Genomic DNA, 20,826 nt, shown 5'->3' on the forward strand with positions numbered 1-20,826 from the left:
CGAGGAGAGCAGGCACATTAACCAGAGCTTCAGCCCTCACTAGTGGCGGGTGGCTGCATTACAGCTTGAGCACATTTGACCGGCCTCGAGGGGCCAACATTAAAATATTAATAATTTGTTTAAACGGTTTTGGTCGATGTGCATCCGCCCTTGAATTAAAAAAAATGCCATTTAACATCGTGTATGACCATGGAAAGGGCTCGGAGGGATTTAGGGGGGGGTGTAAGACACAATCACTTAGTGCTTTGTGCCGCTACTATCAACTATTCAGCCATGGGCAGCGACTCACGAAGCAGCAATAACACTTTTTGCGACAGAAACGTGGTCGAGGACTTCTCTCCTCCAGAGTCTCGACAATCCACAGCGGTCCAGAGACGCATCAGTTCGATAGCCCTCTTCAGACCGCTGTTTCAAGACGAGATATTTACTCCCCTGTGACACGTTTCACCTTCAATCTGAATGTCATGGAGGCATAATGTGGGGACGAAGTGATCCTTCACTGCACTGTCTTAAACAGAGGCGTTACAGAGGCGAGGCGGGATCAGCAGAGCCAGCAGGGGAGAACAGTGCTGTGTGTGTGTGTGTGTGTGTGTGTGTGTGTGTGCATGTCTGACTCTGTATGTGCCGCTCCCTGCTGTGCCATGAACTCACAGACTGAGACACCGATATCACACCGTCTGGGAATCAGTATGACCGTACAACGGTGGGATGATGGCTGAACTTAGTTACAGCGCTCTTTCACCTCATTGTGCTTGAAGGTATAAATGTGGCTTTCTATTGGATAAAAAAGGGGTACAATCTTTTTCAGCGTGAACACACAGCTCTACAGGATCCTACTAAGACAGAGCGGTGCTGTGTCTATCACCTAGCTTACAGTATTAACATAGAAAATACATATTGACTGTATGGTGATATTTACTGTACTGCCTGAGTCTCGTCGCCTTGTAAAGACGGGATTCTCACATCTAAAGAAGGTCAGTTTCCAAATGGCTCCGACCATCTGGGAGCCGGCCTCGCAGAGTCTCCGTCTTCACTTGTATCTCCACCTCCTGGAGAACTTGGTCACGTCTCGTCTCTTCAACAGCAGGTCCTCCTCTCGCCCCCCCCCCCCCCCCATGCATCTCATCTCAACAGCCTCCAGTGTTGCTGTCAAAGTCTCACCTCGCTGCCAGAGGACACAGCCTCGGCCCGCCGAGAATGTGGCAGCACCACGCTATCTCCAAAGTGCCACATTTAACTGCCCCCCCGCCCACCCCCCTTCCTTCACCCGACAGCGAGCATGTGGCTTAAACCTTCCCACACGCCCCACTGCTACTGCTAAAACTGTGCATGTGTAAAAAGTTTGTTGGTTTTGCACATTATTTCTGCAGCTTTTGTTATTTTCAGAAACTGATTTCACAGATTGAATCCACACACGGCCGTCTCCTCTCACGTTTCCATCCCAAATTAAACTTGTTGCTCTAAAGCAAGACAACGAGATACGGATGGGATGAGGCTCTCCCACAAAGCGACCGTGTCGTCCAGTTATACTGGAGGCATTATTGTAATAATGATGACCTCACTGACATGTTTTAGCTGAATTTTCCCATTACTGTGAGCCCTGCTAACTGATATACTCAGCAGCGGTGTATTCATGCTTTTACACGTCCATTAGCCGAGGCTTTTATCTCTGCAGCTCCAACATCACGATGAGCAACAAATAAAAAAGCTCATATCCAACATGAAATCATTTTATAAACCACATGCACAGAAGGATAACACTTCACTGCTTGTTTTGATGCATCAATGTAGACACACCTGTTCCTGGTGCATTTTTTAAATCTACAATGACCGTCTGTGCGGCCTAAATGACCTTCTCCTATCCCACTGATAATCTGATGAAGGAGGTTTTATCAACTGGATAATCAGTGTTTTGTTCAGGTGGAGTTAAAGTGAATGTTGTCAGCAGCTCCTCAGTGGTACTCGGTAGCCAATCGTTGGGATTAACGTCCGGCATCAGTCAGGGTTTGTGTGCATCTAATGAGGAGCGGCGAACTCAATTAGCGAGGCGGCAACAAGCTTTACAGCCCAACGAGATGATCCTGATTATGTTCTCAAAGGTTAAAACAAACCAACTGGACTAAATAACAATGATTTTTATTCTGCATGTGAGGCAGGATGCACATGGCAAGCAACACGATGTCACTCAGTATTATCTCAAAGGATATTTCATAAAAGACTTCAGTTGTGTAGGAACACTTTAAAGTAAGTGAAGACAAGACAAAGACAGCGTGCGATAGAGACGGTTTTGTTCCGTCAGGCGGCGTGCGCCCATTCACACTGGATCTGTTACTGGAACGTCAGCGGAGTGCTGCTCAAAAGATGGTATTCGGGACAGCCCTTGAAAAAATACTAAGGGGTCTGGCCGGAGAAACTCAGGGTGAAGTCTGAGCGGAAAATGCGGATGTTTGCTGGAGATCTTCAGGAGATTCCTGCAAGTGTGAAAGCTATAAACTATTAGAGGAACACTTGAGTATAATTTAATGGTGACTGGTATCCAGTGAAGTCCAGGTACAGGTCTTTGTGTTGTGTGTTTGGGTGTAGCACTAAGCCTCTCGTGGCGTAAAGATCTTCATGTTGATGGACTCTTTATCTAAAGGATTAAAGGCTGCTGACTTATTTACTTCTCACGAGAGTTGTGTGTGTCTTAAAGCTAGAGAGGTGTGCTTCGGCACGCTACAGTATCTCATGCACGAGTACGTGACATGGACATGAAGTGTAATCGATCTGCAGATTAACTCAACTATTAGTATTTATTATCATCCTTCTCTGTGCTCGAGAGCTCTGCTGTCGTCTGAAAAAAAACACATAAATGAGCCAAACTGGAAGACAACGTTCCTGCAAACGTGGATTCATCCGCCACTGAAAATAGTCCCCAACACATGCAGCATTTCATTTTACTGACTGGATGTAAAAGAAGGGATGTGAGCGATTAGCTACCTTAACGATTACACATCGTCACCCTCGCTAATCCCCAGAAAAAGGAACCGAAACCTGCAAGATCATTTGATAACAAACAAACAAACAAACATGAAACGAAACCAACGACTGCCTGGAAGAAGGAAACGACATTTCTCACCTTACTGAACATCGTCACAAATGATGAGCAGTCACGTACAGCTAATGCCATCTGAAGTAAACGAGACATAATATGCAAAACTAAAGTTTAAAAAAAAGGAGGGGCAGTGGACCATAAAACCGTTATGTACCCGTTATAAAGCGAGTTGTTTGATGTTTGAGGAGAATCTGGTATTTTTAAAGTTAGGCCCTCTTTTTGAATACTTCAGGGTTCAGACTACTTGTGACGACGCTAAACGCTATGATGGATAGGCCGGGTCTTTGTAATATAGCAATAAGTAAGGTATTTTACCTGCTTCTTGTAAAGTGTCTCGAGATAACACTTGTTATGAGTTGACGCTATACAAATAAAAGTTTTAAAAATTGAATTGAAATTAAACATTTTGGAATAGCTCCAGTAAATCACTGAATCCTCAAAACAGGCTGCGATGGCTGCAACATAATCCTGGGAACCCAAATGAGCCGAACCGAATTACAATTTACAGAATGAAGACAGTGACACCGCTTCTTTTCTAGCCCAACGACGACTGTGTTCTGCAACGTAAACGTTCTGTTTTTAACAATGAAGTCTGGCCGTGTTAGAGGAGATGACAGCTGATTTTCATTGAAGAAATATCTTACTCTACAATAAATGTTTCTATTTCTGTTGGGATCTTTTCTGTAATGAAACAACAATCTGAAGTTTGGGGGAAACGTTGAAGCCATAACGGCCTGTTTCTGCGCTGCAGGCTGAACGATGAAAAACTTTTTCTGTGTCATTAAGAACCAACATCACGGCTTAAATAAGACTAACACACTATTACTCTTTCACCCATGTCGGTTAATATTGACATTTGTCAGCTGAGCAACATAATGAGCTGTTGTCAAGACGTGCCGGAGGGGGAGAATTCATTACAAACCCTGAGGGCCTTTTAACCTGAGCACTGAAGGTGAAATGATTGTTTTTAAACACGTACAGGGGGCGGGGCCTCTCGCCTCTTTATGACATATTAATGGTTACAAGAGATATAGGAGGTAATGATTGATTCCACATCATTAAAACTCTCGTATATGAATGGGAATCAGTGTAGGCCGTTATGTAATATCCCTTCATTCAATCATTTTAGGTGGAACAATCAACAGGCTTCAGATTCATTACTGTGTCTAACACACTGCGCGGATCACTGCGTTCTGCTGATCTGCCAAGACGAGCCCGTGAGTGAATGAATAGCTGACCTCCGCCGAAATCGCCCCGGTTCAAAATATGATGTCTGTTTTAACCCACATGTGCACTTGTAGAGCCTCTCTACTCGTGTGTGTGTGTGTGTGTGTGTGTGTGTGTGTGTGTGTGTGTGTGTCAGGAGCAGTTTGTGATTAATAAGAAGGTGGAGAAGTGTAAACAAAATCTACACAAATGCAGTATGACTTTACAAAGCTGCTGCTCACACACACACACACACACACACACACACACACACACACACACACACACACACACAGAGGGGTTTTCATTCGACTTAACACAAACTGTGACATTTATAAACCTGGTATGAAATGCATCTACCTCATTAACCAAATACCAACCACATCCTCTTCGATTTTCAGATGCATGTTACATGAAACCTGTTCTGAAGAGACACATTCAAAGGCCTGATGAGCTGCGTAGCGGGGACAAAGGGATGTGCAATTATGTGTGGATGTTTTGGGCGGGGGTGGGGGGAGGTGGAGGGGTGTATTATTTAAATCTGATGTCAGCTGTAGCCTCATCTGATGGCCTACTCGTCATGCAGACAGCATGGATGAGCACAGGAGCGATGCACGGTTTGCTCCACACAGCACTTACACAAACACAAAACAAGACTCAGCAGCTGGAAATAATGTGCAGAACATGCTTCACAAAATGTATAAACGATCTCAGTGTCACTGAAGCACGCCTGGAGGATGATGGGAATGTTTTACAGAATATAATAGATATATATAAACTGCATGCAGAAGCATTACAACCAGCAGCTGTGAGCTTCTGTATCAACATGCTGCAGCTGAAAGATGCTAATTCAGTGATTGCATGGTTGTTGTTTTTGCAAAAAGCTCTACAGTCATATTTCTCCGAGCATCCAAAGTACTATTCACAAACACCGATGGCCTCAATGAATGTGCTGCAAAGGAAACATATTTATGGTGTGGTTATAAGTGAAGGAAGCCTGGGAGGTATGGTGAGCGTTTGTCAGAATAATGTGACACTAATTGCAAAGGAAGAACTCCATCAACACTTCATATTGTGATCAAAAATAAAAGAGAAAATCATGGGAAATCTTCTGCATCACAACCTACTTTTATTGTTTCGTTAGGTTTTCTGAATCACTAGAATAAGTTCTTGATGCATTTTTAGGAGTAAGATGGAAAATTGCGCCTTTGCATGATTTTTTTTTGTTGCATGTTTGCAGAAAGCTCCACAGTCACATTTCTGTGAGCATCTACAGTAAGTCACAGGTTTTAAGAGGAAGCACGCCTCCATCTCCCCTACACGGCTGCAAAGCATTTACAATATATATTCACGAAATTAGCAGGCAGACAGCTCAACACCACACCACAGCGCTTTGTTAATGTGCTTACCTGGGCTCAGGCAGGATGATTTTCTTACTCGCCCGGGCCGCTGGAGTAGATTTGCTCTTCTCCATCGCCATCAAATAACTGACATCGGCGAGCACTGCTTCGAGGTCCGCCATCTTTCGACCCTGGTGCGACCAAATCAATAAAAATAAAAAATAAAACCGGGGCTGGGGATGGGTTCTGGTTTTGGGTGATTATACAAAACAATGTCCTCCTCCAGATAACATGAAGCAGTGAAGGTGCGTGACGGGGGGCCCAGCTGAGCGGACGGCGGGGCTGACCATCGACTGGAACGGTTGGTGTCGTTGTCTCCGGCTGCCCTCACACTACCATCATTGTGACAGAAAAAGGGAAATTGAGGAGGGTAGACATTTGGGTGACAGGTTACTGCAGAAATAACACACAGTCACCATGCAGGGCCGCCTGATCTCCGTCGTTGTAATCCCATTTAGTGCCGAAACGCAGGTTTCTCCATGCAGGGCGTATTGTGAGAGAAATGCTGCAAGAAAAAAAAAAAAAAGGGGGCCAGATGAGATCTCGGTTTTTTTTGTTTTTTTTTAGGATTCCTCGCTTTATAGTCTCACAGAGATGTACCAGATGCTGGATTCTGGAGACAGCTGTCAAATCCTACAGGTCTCTGAGGGGAGGGGGGGGGACTCTCCTGGTCCTCTTGGTGGAAATCCGCCTAGACGACTGGTCTTTCTCCAGTGCTGCATGTGTTTCAGTCTTTAAAATGTAAACACTGCGCTTTCAAAAAAAATAAAAAATGCTCCAATTTCAGAGGCTGCACAGTGACAGCAGAAAACCTGCTTTGCAGCAATAAAACCCGGACACGTGTTGCAGCCGGAAAAAGGGCAAATTAGGAGGTGACAGGTTGAAATGTGTCTCAGTGAGGGGGACACTTCTGCCTCTTTGCTGTTTGTAGCAACAAAAAAAAATGCAAATCTCTCAGAAGCGTTTTGGCACACAAGCGCAGGACTCCAGAAAATCTTCAGACCGCTTCTTGTTGTTTATGTTGCCGTCCTCCTCCTCCTCCTCCTCCTCCTCCTGCTGCTGCTGCTGGCTTCCTGTAAGGCTGAAATGTTCCCCAACGGCTCATCAATCATACAAAAATGTCCTTACAGATGTAGTTTAACACCTCTGGATGGTTAACACCGAATCCAGTTGGAGAGAGAAGGTGTGAGGAGCTAATCACAAGATAAACCCAACACGACTCTCTGGGAGCTAACTCGCTTTTAGCCTGCTGGCAATATCGATATCTACTAGTTAGCCGCCACGCTAGCTTAGCAAAATGAAACCTGCTAGCCTCAGTAGGCTAACTATCGAGTGAGGTGTGGAGTGATTTATCATCTAGTTTGAATTATTTCAGTCCAGAAGACACACAGAAACGCTCCCGTTGCCAGCGGTAAACACACCAACAGAAACACTGGCTCGATTTCAAAACAGTAAAATATCGTGAAGCTAACGGCTGCGAGTTCAAACGGCTGCTCGTGTTGGGGAAGTCCTGCACCGTTTCCGAGAAGTCTGCAAGAGTCCGAAACGGCTTTAAAAACGAAGAGAAACCCGCAGGAAATAATCCATAGCTTCTTGTTGAGTAACCCCGGGCGTTGGGGTTGAGGGTGGGGGGGGGGCACTCCTCGCCTGCAGACCCAACACAGAGCGACTGACTGTGGGCTGATGGTGACGCTGATGGTGGTGTTGGTGGAGGATAGTGATGGGAGTTACGGTTCTTTTCGGTGATTCGGATCTTTTGGCTCGACTCAGCAATAAGAGTCGACTTTTTTCGGCTCCCAAAGTTTCTTCATTTAGACCTACGGAAGAGGATTAGGGCCACACACATATATATAAAGTTCTGACTTCATTCTCAAAATTCAGAGTTTAAAGTCTGAATTCTGAGTTTAAAGTCTGAATTCTGAGTTTAAAGTCAGAATTCTGAGAATAAAGTCAGAATTCTAAGTTTAAAGTCAGAATTCTGAGAATAAAGTCAGAAATCTAAGTTTAAAGTCAGAATTCCGAATTTAAAGTCAGAATTCTGAGTTTAAAGTCAGAATTCTGAGTTTAAAGTCAGAATTCCGAGCTCAGGTCATTAAATGGTTAAACAACAGTCTGCAAAAACTTTGTATACGTTTTTTTTCATAGTTTACAAAAAAATGGGGAAAATAGTAAAAGCTGTAGATTTAAAAAAAAAAAACAACAACAACATACATGTTACTGAAAATTTTCTATTTTAGGAATATTGATCAACTCTTGTTAACATGAAAAAGAAAAATAAGATAATGTTCCGATCTTAATCAAGGCCTCGGGACAAAATCTTCTGATTCTTCATTTGAAGTCAAGGACCGCAAAAAATCCCCTCAAGGGCCGCAAATGGCCCTCGGGCCGCACTTTGGACACCCCTGATTTAGACCAACTAGAGTTCCAGTAGTTTCATGAATAATGACTGTTATGTGTTTTCAATGACGTATATCACTCATCTTTACTACACTGCTTCTATGCTACCAGTTAAGAGCTGGTCACTAGCCCTTTTCAGACCGCTGTTTCAAATCTCGGTATTCACATCCCCGTGCCGTTTCTCCTTCAATATGGATGTCGCTGAGGCATAATGGAGGGGGACGTGATACGGCCTCTGTACCGTCTTCAAGAAGTAGCCTAACAAAGTGCGTTACAGAGGCGAGACGGGAAAGGCGGAGCCAGAGGGAGATTGCAGAGCTGACTGTGTGTGTATGTGGAGCTCCCTCTGTGCTCTGCGCAGTTACGCAATAATACAGACTGGGACACCGATATCACACCGTTAGGGATTCATTAAGAATGTACAAAGACGTATTGACGGCTTGGCTAAGTTACAGCGATGTTGCGGAAACACAGTTTAAACCACATTCTAACATATCGTCTGCTAGATGCTGAATCAGTACTGCATACTAACCCGACTGTTAGTATGGCGTTAGCAGCAGACTAAATAACGGGTCATGTGACGTTCTTTAAATCCAAGCTAAGTGGGATAAGCTCCCGTCTAGCTAGCACAACCATTGATCTGTACCATAGACTGTTTAAATAATTTTTGTTTTATTGGACAACTTATAAAATGCATTACTGTAATTTGACACTGTGTTGGGTAAAGTAGCCCCAAATAAGGAAGGAAGGAAGGAAGGACAACTGGATGATAGAGAGAGATGCATTTAAAGGAGTCGGTTCTTAAAGCAGACTCGTTCTTGAACGGCACATTACTCGTGAAGGAGGGGGAGGGAGCGCTGGGAGATGTAAATAGGGCTGGCAGCGGTTAGTTTGACTGTTAAAGTAACCTGTTACCTCAATGATAGAACTTATGCAAAACATTTTCTTAACCACATTCTTAAGTTAAACTGCAAACACAAAACGGCAGTCCTCTCTCCTACCTCTTCACGGTTTATAGTTGGTAAATTAATTATGTATTTATTTTTACAATACTTTGTAGCCTATTGATTTTACAAATAACTAATAATAATGAGAAGAAATCTGCTTTAGATATGAAGAGATTTCCTTATTCACATAAAAGAACCGGCTCTTACAGCTGACTCGTTGGCAGGGGAGCCCGTGTTCCCTTCAGGTGCTCCCAAAATGCTCGGAGTTTTCAGGTTAAAGAGCCGTTCCTTCAACCTCGGTGTGTTCAAAAGCTTTTAATTTGAGTCTTGAGTCGTGTCTGGTCGTTCTGTGATGTTTTAAACAAGTGTTAACCAGTGAAGTGTGTGAACTACACTGCAGTCCGTCTACTCGGTGGTGTAACTGTGGCTCAGCGGTTGATCGTTTCTCAACCGGAAGGTTGAGGGACACTTAACCCCAAGTTGCCGCTGCTGAAGCAGCAGGAGCAACTTGGGGTTAATGTCTATGCATGGGATTATCTAATACTGCAACCTCTGCCATCAGTGTGTGAATGTGTAAGTGTGACCTGCGTTGTAAAAGCACTTTGAATAGTCAGAAGCAGGCCAGTCAGTAGAAGTGGTTTGGCCTCCCCTTTATCCCCCCTAATGGACGGCTTTAAATGTTGTTCAAACAGCTCCAACATGTGTTGAGTGTGCATATTTCTGCACGCCCTCTCGTCACCCTCACTGCTCTGTTTATTATAAACAAGAACCCAACTGTAAATTGGTAATAGTCCACGTCTGAGCTCTCACTATGATGCTTGTGTAAAATGTTCTTAAATCAGTATGAGATGTTGCAAATAGAGAATGCAATACAGAACATCACAATTAATTAATGCTGTACAGCACATGGTATGACATCATCATGAAGACTTCTCTCAGCACCCCGACCTGAAAGTGACCGCGTCCCTGGTTCACTTTGGGGAAAATAATAACACATCATGCCCCCTAAAAAAGATTAACCAAAATGTATTCGACAGCAATGAACTGTTACAGCCTAATATCTCATTACAACTTACAAACGACCAAATTAAGCATTTTTCAATGCTTTTCTTTTCCCCACATTTACGTTGGTCACCCATGAGTTTGCCTAATGTGACATAACTCGGCAAGTCATTTTCAGTTTCTATTTTTTTATGAGGGAGGTAATTTTCCAAATCGAGTAATCACTTCTCCGATTATTCCCTCAGCACTTGAAGGCAGCAGGCAGCTCTTCCCTTCCGCCCGTTAGAGGGGATTCCGTCCACTCTGTTTTTTTTGTCTTCATTTGTCCGTTTCCAAGCACACATATTGAACTTTTATGATAAGCCCGTTAATTTAGACATATATTTATGTTCACATATTCTTTCTCACAGTGTGGCACTGCTTGTTTTGTGGACCAACTTCCTCCCACTGCGGCGGGAAAGCAGCTAGCAAAACCCGGAGAGGAAACTGCTGACAGGAGCGGGACCACAATGGAGGACAGGGTTTGTATTTTCGATATTTCTTTTAGATTATTCAAACAAAATCAGCATTTGATTCATTTTTTTATAACAAGTAATGAACCCCACATCGAGCTGCATGTACAGGTAAATACAGAAACAGTTTAAATAAGAGGAGATTTCTGTTTTTAAAGGAGACATATTATGAAAAGTCCTCTTCTTCAGTGTTTTTGAACATATATTTGGGTAACCTGAGAGTCTACTGACCCACAACATGTGAAATAAACCATCCAGTCCTTTGTTTGTGGTCTGCATAAGTCTTACAACACAGAGAACAATGCTCTGTTTCAAATGTGCTCTCCTTGTGATGTCACAGTGGGATTCTGGTATCTCCACCCATGGACTCCACCCCCAGACGAGAACAAAACTTTTGCGCAGGTTGACCATTTTTATTCTCACTACAGAGGAGTGATGTCTACTGGGAAAACTCGGGGGGGGGGGGGGGTCATTGCATTTAAAGAGACACACACACCAAAACGGAGCGTTCTGAGAGAGCTGGTTTATACAGGGTCACAAACCTCCTCTGGTGCTTGATTCATGTTATATTTTGACCAAAGCACAGCACAGATGTTTCATTTAGACCACAGGGGACTGTTTGAAAAGGTGGAGGAGGGGGGGGGGGGGGGGGGTAATATGTCCTCTTTAAAGATGTGGGGCTAATTTGGCAGTTGATGATTAACGACGTTAACTGGGAATAGCATCGACCAGTCTGTCTGTAAGGAAATTCCCACAGAAAAGAAATAAGGGAGGGTGTACTTAGCTCTATTTTTAATTGAATGAGTGAAGGCCTCACCGCAGGACAATAATCATGCACTAAATCACCACTTTTACTCGGTGTCAGCAATAAAAGCGTTGTGTTTGTTCCCATTGAATGCACAGTCACGAAGCAGCAGCAGCCTCTGTCAGTGAATGTACCAGCAGAGTTAGTGGTTCTCTGTGAACCAGTGAGCTGGATGTGTAGTTAAAGTGGAAACACAGCGCCTTCCCCTGGCTGGTAGCGGTACTGCTCCTCATACACTTCAATGGAAAGGCCTTCTGTATGACAACCACATAAAAACACACATCTAAAATAGATGTTTTGAAATGTAATTGATTGGGGGAAGTGTTTCTACGGTGGCCCTGAAGGTCAACTGCACAAGGATTTAATGCTCGCAAAAGAAAATCTCACCGGACAGCTAAAACGTTCAGCCTCAGCTCCAGCTCTCAGCCTGTTTTTAAGTTGACTGAAAGTTAGGGTGCATTTGCAGCATGGAGGCCGCCACCAAGGGGCCTACAAGTTTAGACGGGTGCCTTTAACCCAGCTCCTACTTGGGTTCTTTTGGACGCTATGTTCCTCTCGTGTGATAAATGAGTAGCAGTACAAACAAGCTTTGTACGGTGGATGAGCATTGTGGAAACCCCAGACACGTGTGGTCGTGCACTTTTGGCAAACGTTACTGTCTCCAACGCTCTCCAAAACACCGCTAACCAAGAGGCACGGACCCAAACCGTCTAACCGGAAAGTTACTCCCCATGATGCTTAGCTCTCAAGTGGATAGTTCCTCTTTATAAAGTCCCCAGAACTGTTCGGTCTCAAAACCCCTCATAAGTTAGCATACTGTATAGTGGTGCTACTAGCAGCTAGCTTTGAAGAACATGTATCATGATTTCCTTCGTCTGTGTTCTTATGTTTTTTGCTTGCAGACCCTTTGGCCCAGCTTCTATTTAGAGCTTTTTGAATATATGACCCAAACTGTTAGATCATCAAAATTGTGAAAAATGATTTGTGTTTCTGCAGCTAAATTGAGCAGAATGATTACGCGTTTTTATATCTTGTTTGCACCTCTTCTTTACAACCCAACCTTTACTGTTTAAAACAGACAACAACATGTGCAGAGGAAATATGAGTTCATGAAAACATGGAGTGTGTGGAGTCTTTATCTAGAAGTGAAACAGATACTTTGGTGGAAGTCAGTTTGGTTTAAAAGAAATACAGTTTATTCAGCACTGGGGAGTGGGGGGGGGGGGGGGGCCTTGGGAGTAAAGGGGGAGGAGGGGGGGTGTTACTGCTGAATACGGCGGATGGACTGGATCTGAGGGGTCTGGCAGTGAGAGCCGAACTCCCTGAAGTGTTTGAACTCCCCACAGTGACGATCACACTCCATGATATACTGGTAACCACGGTAACCGGGGTACTGGTAGCACACGAATCTGTTGAGAAATCGCAGAAAGAGGAGGAAGTAGTGATTAGATGTTGCACAAGATTGTGAAACTTCCTAACCAGGGATTTATTTTTATGAGCTGCTTAGAGTAAAAAAAGTATAAAAAAAAAATAAAAAAAGTGGAAAACAAACGTACGCTCCAGACTGGATCTTGAGAGAGCCCACTTCGTTGTTGCACCAGCCCATGGCCTGGAGGGAGGGATAATCGTCGCTAAGCTCGCCCTTACGGCCCAGGAAGTTCTCACGCTCAAAGATGGTCATACGACACTCTCTGTGGTTCTACAGGGAGGGGAGGAGCAAGAGGAGGAACATAAACAAAAAGAAAACACACACAATGCATTTCAGCCGTTTGTCCAGTCAGAGACAACAATCTGAACTCACAGCACAGGCGATGGGTCTGAAGGAGGTCAGTCTCTCGATGTGGTAGGCGTTGCTGCCGCCGAAAGCGTCGCACTGGGGGTACTCTCCCCTCTCCAGGACGAACTGCTGCCCCTGGTAGGAGGCGTGCTCGTATCCCACCCAGCTGTGGAGACACAAGGGGAGAGATTCAGAGTTAACAGATGCAGAATCCCTTTTCTCTTTCTTTGAGCGGCTTAATGAGCATTTTCTACGGAAGCCCCAAGAGGCAAGTGAGAGAAAAAAAATCAGATCTCTCCCGTGTTTAAGACTTTAAGATTATTTACTCGTCTCTTATTCATTCATTTCATTTTTTTGTTTGTTCCGTACATGTCAAAACACACAACAGAAAAAAAAAATCACACTTTATCCCATGTACGGAAAGGAGCAGGGAAAAGAATAATTCTTGTTTTGCCTGCCCCCTTACTCAAAAAGAAAACAATAAATGTCTGGATGGTCTGTCCAATTACAGTCACTGAATAAATAACATGAAACAAATCTGACAATTCAGTCTTCACTTCCTCAGAAATAAGGAGTAACACAAACACACAAAACACACTAACTGCCAACTTCATACAGTCTGATAACTTTGATCTTATATATTTTCTTAAACTGAAATATCTGAACAAAACCCTTCAAATCATTATTTAAAGAATTCCACAATTTGATTCCAATTACAGAAATACACTTCTGTTTTAAAGTTGTCCTCGCAAACTGATGCTTAAAATTAAAATGTACTCTATGCTCTTCATCTTCTGAGCTAAAAACAATCTATCTTTTCTAAACTCTCATTCATCTCAACCTTCTCATCCTCACTTTTTTTTTGATTCTGATTAAAATGTTGACAGAAGTTTTTGTCTGTCATGTTTTTCAGGTCCTTGTTTGTTGTTGTTATTGTTGTTATTACACATTTCAGCCACAAGAGGCAGAAGCGTGCCACATGAATGACTGAAGCGTTGCCGTTTAGTTTTGAGGTGTGCTGTAGTTTCAGCTCGTTCTATTTGGATTTCAGTCAGACAAACAGATCTTAGATATCAGATATTTTAGAGCATGTTCAATGTTTCTACGAGTACTCACGCTCCACTCTCGACCCTCAGGGAGCGCACGGTCTCAAAGCCGAACTCCATCACGTTGCAGCACTCGGAGGTGAACTCATGGCGACGGCCCTGGAAGCACTCCTCGTCGAAGACAATGATCTGAAGGGGAAACACAGGCATGCAGACATTTAAAAAAAACAGCAGGATTTATAAATGTGTCACACTTTATTTATAACGGTTATTTTGCACCCTGACAAACACATTTTAGTATCAAAACATATGAAAATGTATTTTTTAAGAGTCCTAATATTGTCTGAGCTGCGGATAAACTCTGCTCTTTCTACGTTTTATTAAAATGTCAGAGTCATTTCAGGCAGAGACGGACCGATCACATCTCAGAGATAATAAAAACTCTCAGCTGCAAAAGGTCCTGCAGTGAGGCGATGTTTGAATCTGTGTTTCCGTCTGCAGACTCACCTTCCAGTGGCCGGAGAACTTGGTGCAATGGTGAGTCATCTTGTCTGGAAGGAGGAAAAAACAGAAGATGGTTGAAAGAAGACCTTCAGGGACGAGATGACGGCTGAGACTTTAAAGTCTGAGAGGTAAAGTTCAACTTTAATGCAAAAAAAAAATGTATTAAAATGAACAGAAAGGCGACTGAAACGTGTGGAAAAAAGTGGCCTGAAATCTACGACTTGCACAATAAGAAAACCAGGATTATAAGTATTTCATCACAATTTAACTCAAGTGTTATTTTATGCAGATAACCAGCGGACTATGCAACACCAACTGTGTCCGTTCTAGCAGTTTGAAATCACTATAACCGCTCTGCTGAAGGTAAAGATAAACTTCATTGACTCCCCATTGGGGGAAATTTCTTTGTTACAACAGCTAAAGAAACAGTAGTATAATTAGTAAAAAATAGCAAAAAGTTAAAAAACAAACATATTTACATTAATTAAATAAAGCAAGAAATTACAATAGAGATAAAATAAATTACTGCTCCTCGAATTAGCTCCAATGAAAAGTTCTCGGTCTGAAAGCACCCGACTCTATTTTCACATCCTGCACAAATAAAGACGAGGGTGATTTCTGCCTCTCTGCCGCCGCCACCGTTTATCTCCCCCACGGGCCGCAGTGACGGGCCTGTGGGCTCCTGTGTTCGGGGCTGTTTGTGTGTGTGTGGGTATCTGGCTCTGCGCTGTGCCGTGCTGGGTGAAGGACAGCTACAGGGACTCACCTTGCTTTGATGCCCTTCGGTTGCCTGCTGTGAGAGTGAGAGGAGGCACGCGCCCCCACCCTTTTAAAGCCTCCCCTGGCAGGGGGCCATGCTGAAAGCACCGGCTCAGCAGCGAGGGAGGGGCCTTTTTTTTTTTTTCTTTGTCCCCCCCCCCCCCACCCCCCTCCGACAAAAGCGTTGTTAATCTGTGCAGAGGCCAGAAGTGCAGACACCACATTATCACCACCCCGAGCAGTGGACACGGAGACAGAGGCGTTTTAAGAGAGACGAGATGCAGGACAAGTGGAGGAGGAAGAAGACAGACTCTGAATTCAGATCGTTATTTCATCCCAAACACAAAACCAAACTAAAAATGGTTTAGTTTTCCATAAATCTGACAGGTAAAGCATCTTTATCTCTAACCTTTGGATGTAGCATTCAGGGGATTTCACTGGAAAATTCAACCCAGTTAATAATAAATCAGCAACAAATTGGATTTCTGGGGCGCCGAGAGTCTAGCGCCAAATGTACGGAGGCTATAGCCCTCAGAGCAGCGGCCGTGGGTTCCAATCTGACCTCGGCCCTTTGCTGCACTTCATCTTCCACTCTCACCTCCTAACATGTCCTGACTCTCTTCAGCTGTCCGATCCAATAAAAGGCCCAAAAAAATAACTTTGGATTTCTGGCACATTGAATGGAAATCAAACTGTAAACTGAAATGTTTCCGCCCCTTACCAAAAGAGATCCATTATTTTGAAACTTGGGGGTTATCTGACTGGTGGGTTTTAAAGGATTTTGATTGTTCCAGTAGATCAGAGCCAGCAGTTGTAACTGTTGTGGTTTTTGTCACTGAAGGGGCTCAAGTTGAGACCTTTTAGTCGCAGCAGAAGATGCTTTTTTTGGGGGCCATTTAGCCTTCATAGGACAGACAGAAGAGAAGAGAGACAGGAGACATGTTGGGAGGAGAGACAAAGGCACGACATGCAGCAAACAGGTCAGATTCGAACCCACGACCGCTTTAACGAGGACTATTGCCTCTGTACATGCGGCATACGACACAACAGTTGATACATACAGTAGCTCTCTAACGTTGGTTTCACACTAGGGGCCCGGGCCTTTGTGGCAGCTGTTTATTTATTCAAATTCTGAATTTAACTCCTAAATAAAAAAGGTCTCTCTCTGCAGGAGTCCTTTCTGTAACAGACACTCAGAATAACAATCTGATCCTGTCAGGCACAAAAACAGCAACTTTTAGTGAACGGGGAATATTTTTTGGCAAAGTTGTGTCAATAGTTTTAGCTTGAGGTGAGATTATTTTCACTTTAGTTGGTGTGTTCTTATCAAACACGTTCAAGTATATAAGCTACAGACTGAACAACAAGGAGGAAGGATTTCATCAAGGCGCCGTAACTAAATGCAAATCCGTACTGGCAGGTCTTCCTAAGCTCACTATCAAACCTCTGCAGATGATACAAAATGCAGCAGCACGACTGGTCTTCAACCTCCCTGAAACAGCACATGTCACTCAGCTGTTCATCTCCTTACACTGGCTCCCAGTTACTGCTCACATCAAATTTAATACTCTGCTGCTCGCTTACAAATCCAGGTCTACCTCCCACCACGCTCTGCCAATGAAAGGCGTCTGATCCAACCTTCACAACAGGGTCCTAAGACGCTGACTAGACTCTTCTCCTCTGTCGCCCCCCGGTGGTGGAATGAACTTCCAAACTCCATGTGATCTGCAGAGTCCCTCTGCACCTTTAAGAAAAAGCTAAAGACCCAGCTCTTTATGAACACCTAAAACCTTCATGATGATGAGGATGATGAAGATATAAAGGATGGTTTCTATACTGATTAGAAATACTATATATACTCTCAAGAACATCTGTCACCGTTGTGCATTGTCTCTGGTCCCTTCCTGTCAGCACCTCTGGTCACTTCCTGTCAGCATCCCTGGTCACTTCTTGTCAGCACCTGTTGTGTCCAATCATATTTAAAACTGTTTGTTTACACTTCCTGACGTTGTTTCCTCCTCTCTCGCTCTCTCCTTGCTTGTGTTGTTCTTACTCTCGGATGTTCTTCACTTTGGATAAAATTAATTGTAGTATTGTAAGCTCCACCATCATGGCGCCTTAAAACATCCATTTTGATTCCAAAACGGTGTAATATTGTGTGAAATCACATTGCGAGAGAGCACGGCATGGCAGGAGCTCCACATACACACAGAGTCAGACATGTGCACACACACACAACGCTACCGAACCTTAAAGGTCACATATTCCGTAAAACATACTTCCCCATGTTCCTCTGACTCTAACATGTGTCTCTAGTCCGTCTACAAACCCCCCAATGATGAGAAAGTCCATCCTCTCCGTCTTCTGCCTGCTCCACTTTTCAGAAAATGTGTGCAGACAGGCCGTTTGGAGAGTTTCCCTTCATGACATCACAAAGGGCAGTAGCCCCTCCCCCAGGTGGGTGACACTCCCACAGCTAGGTGTTTGTTCTGCCCTCTGAGTCTGCCTTCTCACTGTAAACAATAGGACATGGAGCGAGAAAGCACCGAGTACACCCAAGCACTTCCAGAGAGGGGGCGTGGTCAGACACAGCTCATTTACATATTTAAAGGTACAGACACAGAAACAGCCTGTTCTGAGCAGGGCTGAAATAGAGGGGTTTATAGACATGATCAAATACAGGATCAGAGTGGATTTAGAACAAGAAACTTCACACACATGTTGAAGAGGAGCTCTGAGAATTATTTAAACTGAAGAAGAGGAGGAGAATATGTCACCTTTAAAAAACGACACATCTTCAGTCTGCCTCAAGCCAAACAAAAGCAGCACTGTCTGTAAATTGCAGAGCGTTGGCAGCGTTTTGGCACTGAAACGTTGCCAATGTTTTTGTGCAGTTTAGACAGCTAGCAGGAGTTTGCCTAAATAGTTCCCGGTAATAAAAAAACATTTAACCAGAGATGTTAGAGATGTTATGTTATCTTCACCACTATTCAAATTCAGCAATTAAAAAAAATATATAATTTGACAGCACTGATTTTGAGAAATATTCAAACTGAGATCTCAAGATCAAGAAGAATGTGTCCTCATTAAAACATAAAAAACTCTGTTGTCGTCCTTAAACTTTTTTAAAAAATGTTTATTTTGACTCAAACTTTAATTCTGTTTTTCTTCGACTGTTTTAGGAAAAGTCTGAGACTCTTTTACGTCTGTGAGGTTTTTCTTAAAGATGTCTCTCTGAGGAACCAATGGGCTTTGAGCTGAGAGGAAACCAGGAAGTACAGAAAATGAAAGGAGACTTTTCATTGGATGGACAGATAATAACACGTCTTGAATAAAAACCTGCGACACTGACAGTTTTCTCTTTTTAAAATCTGGATCGGTTTGGTCTCATTTTGGACGTTGGAGTCGTTTTTGGACGTCGGCTCCTCAGATTTTGCCAAAACGCTGAGATTTGATACCCAGCCTCGACATGAAGCACACAGATTACACGGCGGGATTAGTCCGCACCTAATCTGCACATATCAAACACTTTGTAATCCTGCTTCCACGGTGGAAATAATCGGGCTTGAGGTGATCTAATCCAGGCAAATAATCCGTCTGTAATCACAGAATTATCAACAACAACAACAACAACAACATTCTTTATCTCACCCTGAAACACCTCCAAAGACGGCTGCTCATTTATAACAGCACTGCAGGTTAAAGTCATGTCAGAGAGCTGCAAACACTTTAGAGACGTTTAAGACAAGCTGTGCATCTTTTCTCTTCTACCACCAACGCTTTAAAAACATAACTTGTGTTCCAGAAATAAACTCTTTTCTAGGCCTACTTCTTATTTATTTTTTAAGATTTATTTTTATGGCCTTTTTTGTAAAGTCAGGATGGTGGATAGAGACGGAAATCGGAGAGAGAGAGAGAGAGAGGAGTGATGTGGGAAGGGAGCCACAGGTCGGATTTGAACCCAGGCCGTGCACTTTGAGGACTGCTGCCTCTGCAAGCTAATCACTTGGCCACCGACGCCCCCTAGGCCTACTCCTGAGTGTGTTTACATGGACATGAGTATCCCGGTTTTGATCCAGTTCTTGTGTCTGTACATGTGAACATCATATCCCGATCATGAGATACCAGATTTTGCTAACTGGATCCTGTGGCATGTAGACGCCTTACTGCGGTTTCTGACAGCTGACAACTGCTGGAAATGAGGAGGATACGTCATATCTTCAACGCCATGTCTGCGTTCCTGCATTAACCAGAAGTCGTCTCATTTTTCACAAATTTGCTGCAGTTTGTGTTAAGAAATAAACATCACAGGCGTCTGCACAAACAGGATGCAGTAATCAAAAAGCAGGATGTGAGTGTTTGTCATGTACACAGGGAGGTGAAGAACCAGGTTTCTCTGTGTGCATGTAAACACCAGATCCTGAATATGATCCAAACCGGGATAACGAAGTCCATGTGAAGACCCTCAGTGAATGCAAACCTGGAGCCATGTGTCAATTAGCTTAGCTTAGCAAAAAGACCTCCATCCCAACCACGAGAAGAAGAAAAAGGAAAACAGGAAGAAGAGTCTGCAGAGTCTGGAATAAACTTTTATCGACTTTCTTTTAGTGGTTCCAGAAAAAAAGATTAATAAGTGTGTCTGTGTTAAATTCACACCTGTAGCCATGAGGCAATTAGCCTAGCTTAGCACAAAGACTGGAAGCAGGCGGGAATAAATGTGGTTAAAAGGAGGAGTTACATATTTGAACAATTTCTCACAAACAGCAGGTGTGGTGACTTCCTGCTATCACAGCTCGCCCCAGAGTCGTGATCTCGGCGGGCTGAAGTGATGCGCTCCATTTATCTCCAAAGTCGGAGCTGGACGTCACGCCCGAGTTGACCGCCTTCCAGTTATGAGGCAGCAACAAGTCAGACAAGCTACAAGGACGCCCCCTGTTTTGTTTGATTATATTTATATATTTTTGTATGTTTGGAAAGGACTAAGCTAGCTGTGTCCTCCAGTTTTCAGTTGCTATGCTATGCTATGCTAACTGCCGAGCTAACGCAGACATTAGACGAGTGTTCCTGCTCCTCGTTAACCATCTGGTGGTAGGCAAATTAGCATATTTCCCAAAGTAGACATTTTCTACATGCAGAGCCGTTTCTGCTCCTGACCGTTAGCTAATTTTCTTAAAAATGTAATTCTTACAAATAGATCTTACAATTGTTGGAGATGCTTTTAAACGTTATTCTGACCTTAAAACTTTTGACATTTATTGATAATATGTAAAGATTGAAGTTTGTGGATTTGCTAAACGTGTGTTTTTGTCGGTTCTCTGTAGGATTTTCTTGTTTTTCTCCTCAAAACCAGATGTAAGGATGATGAGCAGCTCTTTGT

At 43.5% G+C, this 20,826-nt stretch overlaps 2 protein-coding genes and 1 long non-coding RNA gene across 3 annotated transcripts in view; all 3 read right to left on the reverse strand.

The window, feature by feature from the left end:
• grk3 (G protein-coupled receptor kinase 3) overlaps positions 1-7,384 on the reverse strand; it is a 66,365-nt gene extending 58,981 nt beyond the window's left edge. The window contains exon 1 of the mRNA XM_061062024.1: positions 5,710-7,384. Coding sequence (XP_060918007.1) covers positions 5,710-5,822 — 113 coding nt within the window. The 5' untranslated portion in view covers positions 5,823-7,384. The remainder of the gene's footprint in view (positions 1-5,709) is intronic.
• Positions 7,385-12,556: 5,172 nt separating this feature from the next.
• On the reverse strand, positions 12,557-15,566 carry cryba4 (crystallin, beta A4). The gene is made up of 6 exons (XM_061061475.1): positions 15,457-15,566; positions 14,694-14,737; positions 14,257-14,375; positions 13,165-13,306; positions 12,920-13,062; positions 12,557-12,772 (listed from the first exon to the last, which is right to left on the reverse strand). Exons 2-6 carry the CDS (start codon positions 14,730-14,732, stop codon positions 12,625-12,627), a joined length of 591 nt encoding a protein of 196 aa, XP_060917458.1. The 5' UTR covers positions 14,733-14,737; positions 15,457-15,566; the 3' UTR covers positions 12,557-12,624.
• A 1,744-nt stretch (positions 15,567-17,310) lies between these two features.
• LOC132992533 (uncharacterized) lies at positions 17,311-18,170 on the reverse strand. The gene is made up of 3 exons (XR_009676341.1): positions 17,678-18,170; positions 17,410-17,549; positions 17,311-17,363 (listed from the first exon to the last, which is right to left on the reverse strand). It is a non-coding gene; the product is annotated as an uncharacterized LOC132992533 (long non-coding RNA).
• Between the last annotated feature and the right edge of the window lie 2,656 nt (positions 18,171-20,826).

This window comes from Labrus mixtus, chromosome 17 (assembly GCF_963584025.1).
Source record: "Labrus mixtus chromosome 17, fLabMix1.1, whole genome shotgun sequence".
Classification (NCBI taxonomy): domain Eukaryota; kingdom Metazoa; phylum Chordata; class Actinopteri; order Labriformes; family Labridae; genus Labrus; species Labrus mixtus.

Coding starts and splice junctions, on each gene's coding strand:
- cryba4 (XM_061061475.1), bottom strand. CDS start 14,732: ATGACTCACCATTGCACCAAGTTCTCCGGCCACTGGAAG. Junction 14,376..14,693: donor AGTTCTCCGGCCACTGGAAG/GTGAGTCTGCAG, acceptor TTTCCCCTTCAG/ATCATTGTCTTCGACGAGGA. Junction 12,773..12,919: donor CTCAAGATCCAGTCTGGAGC/GTACGTTTGTTT, acceptor ATTTCTCAACAG/ATTCGTGTGCTACCAGTACC.